Raw genomic sequence first — 11,772 nt, 5'->3', positions numbered from 1 at the left:
CTGTGTTTTCGATTAAATTGATAACATAGTTTGGAAGTTGGCCTTCCTTGGAACAACTGTGCTGTGTTAGTCTCTGTACAAAATCAATGCAGCTCTAAATGAAAACATGAATTTTCTAAAGCTTATATAGGTGTAGAATGGGTCTTTGTTCAGTGCTGAAAGTACAACCCTGAAGAGTAGGAATATGTGTTGTGTAGGAAGGTAGTGAATAAAAGAAACCCAATAACTGCTTTGCAATGTGGAATTAGAGTCTTGGGAGAATAAATAGCTAATGAAAAATAACCTTCCATTTTATCACTGAAAGCAAACCAAAATAAATTCATGTTAGTACTAGCAAGAAATGAGAGGGCTCTTAAAACTTGTGGCTAGTACAAACTTTACTAGAAAACCTCTTTGCATAGGAGAGAGAGCTTTTCAGGAAGCATCTCTAATGCCGTGTAGGGCTCTATAGCAGTTGGAGCACGTACTGCTGGTTAGCCCTCTGCTCACATACAGCAGCGCCTGAAGTCAGCCCATGTTGATGGTGTTGCATAGCAAAGCCAGGAATATTTTGTAGCTTGGAGAGGTGCTCAGTGATGAGCGATAATAAACATGATTTGGTTTCTTATTGCAGTCTGTCTACTAACAGCATTCATAAAGAGTGAAATTCTGGCGTCAGAGAAGGGAGGATTTCAGCTGCAGGACCTGATCCAATCCCCTAGAAGTCATTAATAGAGTCATTTCATTGACTTTAATGGGACTGAATTGATTCCTTTAATAGTATTTTTGCTCCTGTCAGTAGTTCATTTGGCTTTGCTGTAACCATTTACATGAGTAATGGTGGAAAACAGACTTTGTGTCAAATTGTAGACTGAATAACTGTACACTGTAACAGGGCACTGGAGGAAGTTTTATTTCACAATTGTTATTTTAAGTTTCCCTCAGCGTACTGGTACAGCATGGAAAAAAAAAATCCACGAATTCATGGAAGAGTTTGATTCTGTTTGGTAGAAGTCCTAAGTAAATAGGCTTATTGTATAACTGAAATGAATGATATTTTGTGAGTGTTTAATAAAGATCTATTTTGTTGATGGTGCCTTTTTTGCCTTCAGAAAATCAACAGTATCTTACAGGAGGCGTGGAATAATTTTTATTTATCCTACCTGATAGCAAAACTGGTACAAGAAGTCCAAGCTGACTGGAGGTGTGGATTCACACTGAAAGGACTGAAACAGTTGTTACTTTAAGGATTATAATAGATAGTTGCCTGTGACATTAAAAAAAACCCTAGCTTGTTCATTTTGTAATCTTTTTGAAATAATACCTTAACTTTATTGTCTTTATGTCATCATATTATCAGGGGAAGTATATTTCTGTCTTAGAACAACAACTGAATGAAGCATGATAGAAGAAATTCTGATTTTTTGTAGATGGAATGTACAAGCGTTTCATTCCTGTGTGCTCATCATGAATGAACTATGTACAAGTTAACTTAATGCAACTTGAAATCATTAAGAAATGTAGTGAGGAAGTTGGGAATATTTTCAGTCAACACTTAGCTACAAAGTTCAGTTCCTCTTTCTTTATCTACTCTTGGCTTCCTGCTATTAAGCAAAAATTTCACAGTTGTGAAGGTGCCAACCTGCTTTTATTCAAATGGTGTTTTTCCTTAGTGCCTTCTGCATCTTGTGCATTCCTGATAATTAAACTTCAAAGTCAGTGTTTGTTTTAAGAGAGTGTGAGTTTGAGCATCTTTGGGTGCATTTGATTAGCTTTGTTGGCTGCTTGGATAGACAATCCCTTTCTCATTCTGGTCCGCGAAGATTATATTCGCAAATGGATGGACGTTTTGTCTTTGACATGAAAAGAACACGACATTGTAAAAGGTCGTACAACTGGGCCACACTTGATTTATTTTGGTCATCTGGAGGCTTCTGCAGAACAGGTTATGGTTTTCTTTCTCAACTGTTTTCACCTTGCAAAGGGCTGCCATGAATTTTTCATCCTCTGAAACATCTTGTCAACCTGTTGCTCCCCACACCTCACATCAAGGTTTGAGGAACTATAGTCTCAAATAAACTGTCTGGAGTGATTTTGCTCAGACTCCAGGGAAAATTCCCTTAAATCAGCTTCCAATCCTGTTCTATCAAGGAATGGTATTTCTAATGCAACAAATGTAGATAAATCTGGTTAAACACTTACTACTCACTAAAATGTGACATTTCCAATGCTTTTTTCAACCCCCCTTACTTTGGGGGTTCTCTGTAGGTCCCAAGGGATCAGCTAGCATTATATCTACAGCCAAATAATAATCCAAGCAGGGCAGTAATGCCACATCCAGAAGGCTGGGGACTGCGAGTTCCCTTAGCTTTATTCAGGGGTAAGCAGACCTGTATGCCTTCTTCCCAGCTGCATGATGAGTGAGTAGTACCTGGGCTTTGCTGATCTCTCTGTCCTGGCTGTTCCTCTGCTAAGCCATTAAGAAGTGACTACCTTTTCATCCTTCCTCCTGTAATGCAAGCAATTCCTTCATCATCAGATCTTGAGATCGGAGTTAGCATAATCTTAGATGACAAGTTAGAGAAAACAGTCAAATAACGAATATATCCTGAATTTTTGGAGTCATCATGAACCTGGTAGTTGTCCAGACCTTTAAGGACTGTGAAATGCAAGTCTTATGATCCTGATCTGGTAAAATCTGTTTTGTTACCTTGCTGCTGATTTTTCTGCCAGTAGAAGTACAAACAAAATCAGATGTCAGAATACGTGATGATGATATCTACTTACAAATCATTCTAACACACTGTGAAAATATTTACAAGCTTCCAAGATGAGACTTTTCCTGATTAGGGAAATCAAAGAGCAGTTTTCCCAGCAGGCCTGCAGTTAGCTCATCCAAATTGCTTCTGTTTTAATTGGCATGCATTTCCTTTAAGCAGCTAGAAGATGAGAAATATTTGACTTGGGCTCTACAGGAATGGAAGCCTGTTCCCCAAGACAGAGCCACTCTAGAAAAAAAAAACCAAACCCAACCAACAAATAATTTGAGTTTGTAGTGCATTTGTACAACAAAAATCCATGACATCTTTCACAAACAAAATCCCAGACCAAGGTGAAGACTTATATTCTGACCTTTGAATAAGAAAAGTAAGGATAGTATTTTACTCAGGTTTTCTAGTATGTGAAGTCTTTCGCCACCTGAAGCGAACCTAGGTGAGCTGCTATTTTGTCCTTTTGTCCACAGCATACTGTTGTTTTCAAACTGCGCTTCAGGAAATTTTTTACCCAAATTTCTTGTTTCTAAAGCTTCTTTCAGAAGCATTGGTAAGAATAAATAAAAAGAAAAAAGCTTCATTAAAAGCTACTGCTTTTGTCTGGAAGAACAATATAACATTGTGCGTGAAATTAGGTTTTCAGTTACTGGAGATTTTTATTTCTCTTTTGCTGAAGATGTCTGTGGAGGACTGGTTTCCCTATAAATTGTTGTCGTAGGGAATGGTGAGACCAAATACGCAGGATTGATACTGAGGATGACGTGACTGTGTGCTAGAACAGTGTCAAAAGCTGTGCTCTCAGGATTTGGGGATGGTGGCTCTTTGTGGCCTGGGAGGCAGTTGGTTATAAATTAAAACCCCTGAAGCACACCATAGATGATGGGGTTTGGATTGAAAGAGATTGAACAGACCTTGGGTTAAAGAGGTTGGAAATTTTGGCCTGGAGGCCCTGAGGGGACCCAGGGCTCCTCTGTGAAGAAAGGGAGAAGTCCTTGAGCTCCCTGGCTCTTTCCCACCCCCAGTGCAATGCACCTTCTGCTGCTGAAACGTGTGGTTGCTCAGCCTTGCTCCCTTTGACTGCTGGAGATGTTACTCCTCAGATAGCTTAGACCATAGCAGTGGGATTAGTTTCAAGTGCTGTTGGGTATCTTTCTAGTTATGCAGATTTGCCTTCTAACCAGTGGAAGCAGGCACCCCTCGCATGAAATTCAGTTCACCTAATTTAGACCCCCATATTAGAAAGAGATCAGTCTCAATTTAGAAGTGCCTGCTTCTCTTCAGGGAGTGTCTGGATCTGCAGCTCCTATGAGGCAAAAGAACAGCTGTATGGTGGGTCAAGGTAGATCAGAATCGAATCGCTGGGGGTTTTTCAGTGATAGTGTTTCTGAATAATGTCAGTTGTTCATTTTGATTGAAAATGTACAGGTATCCCCTGCTTTTTAAAATCAGGGTTTCTGGGTAGTTCGCCTGTACTACATCCACATCTTGAAAATATCAGTGTTTTGAGTGTGTTTTGTAAAATAATCCCTTCCCTAACATCCTCCCCACAAAAAAACAGCGAACAAAAAAGCCCCACCCCAACCTTGTGCAATACTTGGATTTCTTGTAGAGGAGACTTGAAATTTCACCCATTTCTAGTAATTTGATCTATTTTGGAGATGCAAAGCCCGTAGCCCCACTGATGGGGGAATATTGCCGTATGCCAGTCTCAAGCTTTCTATTCCTCGGCTTTTGTTAAAGGAGTATTAACCACTCAGGACGGGTGAGGTGGTCGTGCGTCAGTCATGCTAACCCGGTATGTGCTCTGGCAAGGTTCCCGGGCTTTTCATAAAAGAGATTCAAGGATCAAAAGAAGCCTGCGTATCTTGTTCTGTGGGATTAGCGAGATGCGTTATCGGTGAATAATGTTAGTCGTGCTTTCTGCTTTCTATACTTTACCATCTGCCTTTCAAAAACGTGAGATGGTGTTTCCCTGGTGTTGTAACATTAGGTGAATCACGAAGAGCACAAACGCCGAGTGATTTGTTTTTAAAGCACTGAAAGAAGTGTAAACTTCATCGTTGTTGTTTATTGATTAATATTTAATTGAAGGGGAAATAAAAAATTATGCCGGCAAATGACTCAAACATGTTAAAAAACAACAACATGTTCTTGCCGTGGCTGACAAATGACAATTAATTTCTAAGAATAGAAGCAAATCTATTAATGTATAGTGATGGTGCAGTGAGTAGAAAGAGATGCTTTGATTTGAGAGTGGTAGACGCATCCCACGAAAAAATCGTGCAGCAAACATCTTTGACACTGGGTCACTACCTATTGCATCACTAATGAAACTGGTAGATAGCTCTCCTCAGAAAATACTAATAATTGTCTTTTCACTGTGGTGTTCTGGAACGGTTTAAGAACAATTTTATTTTATTAGAGGAATGTTTAAAAAGCCCACAGGATTAACAAAGCCTCATAAATTCTCTGTTAGGTGAATGACGTATTTTTTGTTTGGTTGGTTTTTAACATCATGGCTGTTTTAGACACCCAGCATTCAAGATCTTGACGCGTACTTAGGAATAGATTCTTTTTTGCCCACTGGAAGTAAATAGCAGTCTGTCGTTTCAGCTATTCATTATTATTATCGATGCCTCATTTTTTCACAACATTTTTCTGGGTATTCTTTTTCATGATCAAATCTGAGTCTGCTTTTTGATGTGGCTGTCAGCAGCAACTTATCATAGATGAAGCCGGGAAGAGTCTGAAATGCTGATTTTAGGAAAGGGGGGGGCATATCGTCAGCGGAGGTTGTGGTGATTCAGTGCCTCTTGGGATGCAGTCTGTTTTACTGGACATCTGTGACATTTCTGTCTTGCAATTCTTTCAACATAATGCTACAGGCTGATGTTATTTCTATTCAGAGTACTGATCCATCTTGTGCAAAAACAGGGAAAGCAATAGTGAGTAAGGTCTTTTCTGCATGCTGTGCATAGGGAATTATCTGGAAGTGAATGGATATTGTGAACGCTGTCCTGCATGCAAGCATGGAAATTTGAGTGCTGTTGACAGAGCAGAATATCTCCTCTTTGGCTATTGCTTGGCAAATAAAGGCCCTTTTTAATTACTACTTCCAGGTTTTTTTTTTTCTTGATTGCTCCCTGTAAGCCACATTTAGTGCTGAAATTCTACTCTTCTTGTGAACTTGAAAAGCAGTATGTGAAATCAAGGTTGGCAGAAGTTCTTAGCACTAGAATATATGTCAATAAATAGGATGGGTAGAAGAAGCATGTAGCAGTTGACTGCTATTTTAATGGCATTCTGTAATATTGTACAGAAACTTTGGTGCGTGTCCCCCCGAAATCAAAGGGATGTTGAGTTTTTAATCTGTAAATGAGAGGGCTGGTACAGGTTCAATTTGTCTAATTGAGCAAGGTGTATTAGACAGCTCCAAAGCAGATAACGTCACCGCGGGCCAAGAGGAATTAGTGCATACAGTGGGCCCGAGCTTTCTCGCATGCAGAGCAACGGCAACGCAGTTAGATCAGTGGAAACACCAAACCTATGTGTTATGTTGGCTACATGTAGGTGGGAGATTAAAATTGTTGGACAAATATAAAACTGGGACTTGAAACACTTTGGGATCCTCTTTATGTGTGTACTCATTTCCGCTGTGTATTACCGTACTTAGAAAGTTCAAAGTATGCACTTTGGCTATGACAGGTTTGTCAATCATTAGGCTGATGGTGTGCCCTTTTAAAGACCTTTTTTATTATGAGAAAACTATTCTGAGACCTGTAGGTTGGACTGTGCACACACTAACCTGCTTGAGGCAAAAAAGAAACCTTGAATCTCCATTAAAACTCTCGGTGGCAAATATAATAGCTGGTTTCAGCAGTATTTAAACCAACTTTATTAGACTATGAGAAGGAGAAACAGGTTTTAAAGGCTGGTTTTAGCAAGTAATCAACTGTCTCCCAGATGGTCTAAACGGGACTTGTTCAACACTGCACATGGTTTAAAAAAAAAAAAAAAACCAAAAAGGGGAGAAGAAAAAAGTAAAAGAAAAAGCCCAACACCCGGGTGCGTGCATGTGTATGTGTGTGTTGGCTCCATGCTCGCGCGTTTTTAGCTGTCAAGGCGAAGCTGTGCAGGCTGTTGGCGAGTGGGCTCGCAGGCAGTGCTGAGGGAAAGCAACCCAACAGCTGCCTTGTACAGGGCACAGCTCTGCCTGTTCAAACTGAGACACTCAAGGGTTTTATCTCTTTTCTGGGGTTTGCTTACTTTCACAGAAGGCAAGGCTGCAAGATGTAATGTATTTAAATGTATTCTGCATTGGTAATTCAAATCAAACTAGGCTCTAGTTTTTCCACCAGTTTTACTGTCCTTGCGCTGAAAACCAGTTTTGCTTTAACCCATTATGAAAACTAGTAGTGTTTAACTAATTTTTGTTGCCTTATAGCCTTTATGAGAGAGTCTTTGTTCTTGTCAGATGAAAGATTGATGTGGCTGTATGAACCGGAGCAGATACTGGAGGTGCATCTAGCATGCTGGACCAATCGCTTACTTGTTAATATTCATGAGCCATCTCATTTAGCAGGTGCTCTTGGGACTTGATTAAAGCAAACAACACTGCTATTGGTGCTTTAGCTGTAGAGAGGTTTATCTAAGACAGAGCTAGTGTTATCCTTGTTGTCGATGCTAGCTCTGACTACCTGCAGCATTTTACAGGACATCTGTACCGTGTTTCTGCATAGTTTTTCTTAAATGACAAGTCAAACTGCAATGATAGAATAAATTTGAAATCACCTTTGTAAAGCATTATTGCTCACTTTTGTAATGAGTCTTTTCTCTTTGTTCCCAAAGGTCCAGAGGAAGAAATGACCATGTAGATTCTACAGCTTGGGTGCAGCATAATGGGAAATGGTGAATGGAGTGGAGCTGGTCTGCAGCCTTGAAAGCAGCCGTTCTGCGGACCACTAGTCAGTCAGGGACACCTTGCACGCCAGAGGCTCGCCGGACACACACTGGATTCTTTTTAATTTCTGAGGTTGGAATTCAAGATTCCTTTCCTTCAATTTTTAAACAGTTTTAAGATTATATCAACTACGACGAGTGGAGCAATATAATCCGCAACAATGGGTGACATGACAAATAGCGATTTTTATTCCAAGAACCAAAGAAATGAGGCCAACCATGCAGGAGAGTTTGGGTGCACACTGCAAGAACTGCGCTCCCTCATGGAACTTCGAGGAACAGAAGCAGTAGTAAAAATTAAAGAGACATATGGGGAAACAGAGGGGCTCTGCAGACATCTGAAGACATCACCAACAGAAGGTAAGCATATTTCTCTTCAGTTGAATCAGGGGACTTTGCGTAAGTGCTCTCCAGATAGTGAAAGAAAGAGGTTTTGTTTCGAGCCCGAACACGATTCTCATGGCGCTGCCGTTATTCCCAACAATAATAAAACAAAAGAAGAGTCTTCCAGAAAGAAGATAAAAACAGTCAAGCTGTAGCTAAAGCTAGCATGAGAATAAAAGAGGTGCTATTTATTCAAATAGATAAATGCATTAATTCTTCCTTAAAAGGCAGACAAAAAAATCAGCACCTGTTTTACAGCGTTATAAAGAGGCTTTAACTTATGCTCTTGGGGGTAAGAAGGTGCAGACTAGTTGCTTCAGAAGAATTTCTAGGTATTTAGACATTTTGAGAATATGAAATGACCTTTTGAGATACACATTTTGTTACTTTGTAGATCAATATGTAATATATGTATTTTGTGGTTACTAGTCTTGACTTACTATACTGCCATAGATGGTTTTGCTTAAGTTACCAATATATGACTGTATGAATGCTTTTATTAGTTGAACTTCTTTTGTATGTGTAATTAAACTCCTTACTTCCTTATGTTTAACAATAGCAATCATAACTTTTCAATATCTGTTCTTCTAAGTGTTCTTGGAGTTATCTACCTAATCTCATCACTCATTAGTCTAGTTTTCAACACTCATCCCAAATACCTCGCCATAAAATATTGATAATGGTGGGATGTTTCCTTCTCCTCGTGCAATTTTCCTGTTCACCAATTCTTTCTCTTTTAGTGCAAGTAAAATTCTACTTAATTCCAAGGATTCTATTTTCATCACTGTATTTTGATCTCTAAGGAATATTAATGCTTTTGGAAATTATACAGTCTTTGAGTCTATAATATTTATCTTGTCTTGTGAAGTGGCCAAGATGTTCATTTTAAGTTATTGTCTTTTTTTCAAGAATATAGAAGCATTGGCTTTATTCCATTCTCTCCTTTTTCAAAATTAATCATTTAGTTACCTCCTCTGTTTAAATGCTTGAAAGTCTTGAATTATTAGTGTAATCACAAGCGTGTCAATTATAGCGTCGCGTAGTGTGACACTATAAATTACACTAGTTGAAGAGTCCCAAAGGAGCCGCTATCAATGCCTGGTCTTCAAGTAAATTCTTCATGGTCCTACACTTGATCGTACACAGTCTCAGTATTGTTTAAACATTATAAATTATAAAGCTGTGAACAGTACCTTTTTAGCAAAGGATTATTAAGCTAAGTCTGTATTAAAATAAGCAGCAAACTCCAATAGTGCTTCAGCATTCCTGTGCAATCTCATATTCTAGAGTCACTAGTGGCAAATGGAACATTCTGTAACGGATCTTTCCCATTCTCTAGTCTTGCCCAAATATCTGATCCTTCAGACAGGACCTCTTTCCCTACCTGGAGACTGCTCCCAGTAGGAGTGCTGCAGCAGGAAAATGAGACCCTGCCACTTGTCTGGGCTTTCCAGATGTCCGTCAGTCTTTCAGAGAATGGCCTAATAGTTGTTGCACCTGAGAGAATCAACTCAGAGAACACACAGCGATTCTGACATACCCCTTACATGTCTGGGGAACTGCAGACAGAAGTGCAGGATCTCTATATTTACATGACAGAATAAATACTGATTTATAAATATCCCACTAGGGATTCAGCATCTGAAATATCCCTCAGCGGTTTATAGAATGTCAAAGCTGAAGTCTCAGTCTGGGTGAGCCGAGATCACTTCAGTGACTTCAGTAAAGTTTTGCCAACTCACTCTAGCGGTTAGCTGGTCAATGTGAACTTCAAAGGAGATGTTAATTGCATTATCTGTTCAATTTGTGACATCAGGGAAACTTAATTCCTCATATTGGAACAGAGTGTATGGATCCAACTAGCGTGGCATGCTGACTCCAGCAGTAATCTATATCTGATACTTCAGATAAGGTAACTTTCCTCTAAGCCTTACGTGCACTTCATCACTTGTGCATTAGGGAAAAACATTTCCAGCTTCAAATGGCAATCAGCATAGCCTTCGACTCACGAAGACTCTGCTGGGTTTTAATTTTAAGTTAGATCACATAGCAGGAATTCCCAGTCACACTAAGTTTTCGTCTTATTTTTAATTATTTTGCTTGGAAAAAACTCTTTAGGAGGGAGTCTTTCTGAAATATGTCATGTCAAACTCGGAAATTTTCATTTGAGAGAAAGCAGCCATAAGAATTCAGTAGAAAAACTTTAAAGGCTTATGTCAAATATAAGTAAATGTTTAGACGTACATCCCTAGCTGTTGCTTTTCTTGTATCCAAACATAGCAGAAAAAGTAAAAATACGGTGAAGAGGATATTCTTGAAGATATGACTATTCTTTGAGGAAAGAAACGTAATAGTTTCTTATACGGAAATGGAATTTTAACATCAAGTAGACATAATTTACAAATAAATTATTGATATACAGAGTGGAGGCTCCCATAGGGTTTTATCTTTTGGTATTTGCAGCAAACCATGGATTCCCCACGGAATATCTTTATGAAACCCCATAATTTGCCACTCTGCCTGAAAATCACTCTTCCAACCAGCCTCTTTTTTGGTAAAGCACAGTTAACTGAACTTCCGCTATTTTTTATAGTTTGAAGTGCTGCACATTTTACAGAGTTTTATGAGGAATAACAGAATAAGCATTACTGCAGGGCACTTCTTCTTTCAGTAAACCAGATAAACTCTTGCTGAGCAAGAGTCCTGGGTGAATATGAATGAAAGAGCGAAAAGGACTTGACTGTAGAATTTGGTTCTTCCCAGGCTTGTAAGCTCTTTCAGAATTTATGTTCATAAAGTCTTTGTCATTTTGTGGGGTATGGCTTAAATAGTTACTGGAACAGAGGAAGAAAATGTATCCTGGAAGCAGGCACATTATAATTTGGTAAAATGTGGTCTAATCTGAATTTACTGACTTACTCAGTATTTAGAAAATAAGAAGTAGCAATTAGCTCAGCAATTCGTTTCCCATGTTAATATTTGATGTACCAGCTATGGACTGGTAGAATCAATCACTTACACTAAAAGTGCCTTTTTGAAGCTCTGTTTTAAAGGCCTTCAACTTCTCAAGCTAAGACATTTCATGCGTAACTCAAATGTTATTTATACTGTTGTGAAGATACACTTACCAGTGTTTTCGGAACTCATGTTTAATCAGTGCGGAGCTTTAAAAGTCTGCTGAATGTTGAGTAGAATAATATTTGCATGATGAATGAATTCATAACATTATTATGAATTACAAGGCTTCAGTCTTTTCTTTAAATCTTCTTTGATCGCTTTTCTAACTATAGATGCAGTGTGGATCCCAGCTCTCAGTGATGCCTGAGGGATTTCCTGCATTAGAGTGATTATATTATCATGAAAAGCTACCATTTAAGTGCTCCTAAAAAGAACGTCCCCAAAATCTATGGAAATACTTTATATGAAAAAATACAAATATGTGTCTCCTTGAATTTTCTTTAAAAATATTTTTATTCAGATTAGTTTCACTTCCGTTGTTCTAGTAATACAGAAAATAAGCAGGCTCTAGCTCTCTGTCATTTTGCAAAACAACGCTGTGATGACAGTTGTACAACTTTCCATGCAATCTGAGTCTCTGAGGCCCACTTGAGCATTAATGATACCTTATAAAGGACAGCTGGTAAAATGTGATGAGTTAGTTGGATGAATACCAAAT

The 11,772-nt window shown here is 38.8% G+C and overlaps 1 protein-coding gene across 12 annotated transcripts in view; it reads left to right on the top strand.

Moving 5' to 3' along the window:
• The first annotated feature begins 7,791 nt into the window (after positions 1–7,791).
• Positions 7,792–11,772, top strand: part of ATP2B2 (ATPase plasma membrane Ca2+ transporting 2) — a 184,480-nt gene continuing 180,499 nt past the window's right edge. For all 12 annotated transcript variants that reach the window (XM_059823438.1, XM_059823436.1, XM_059823435.1 and 9 more), the window contains exon 1: positions 7,792–8,072. In XM_059823438.1, the coding sequence (XP_059679421.1) occupies positions 7,874–8,072 (199 nt within the window). In that variant the 5' untranslated portion in view covers positions 7,792–7,873. The remainder of the gene's footprint in view (positions 8,073–11,772) is intronic.

Source organism: Gavia stellata, chromosome 12, assembly GCF_030936135.1.
Source record: "Gavia stellata isolate bGavSte3 chromosome 12, bGavSte3.hap2, whole genome shotgun sequence".
Taxonomy (NCBI): Eukaryota; Metazoa; Chordata; class Aves; order Gaviiformes; family Gaviidae; genus Gavia; species Gavia stellata.
The sequence above is the reverse complement of the archived record's forward strand: the minus strand, read 5'-3'. Positions and strand labels throughout refer to the sequence as shown.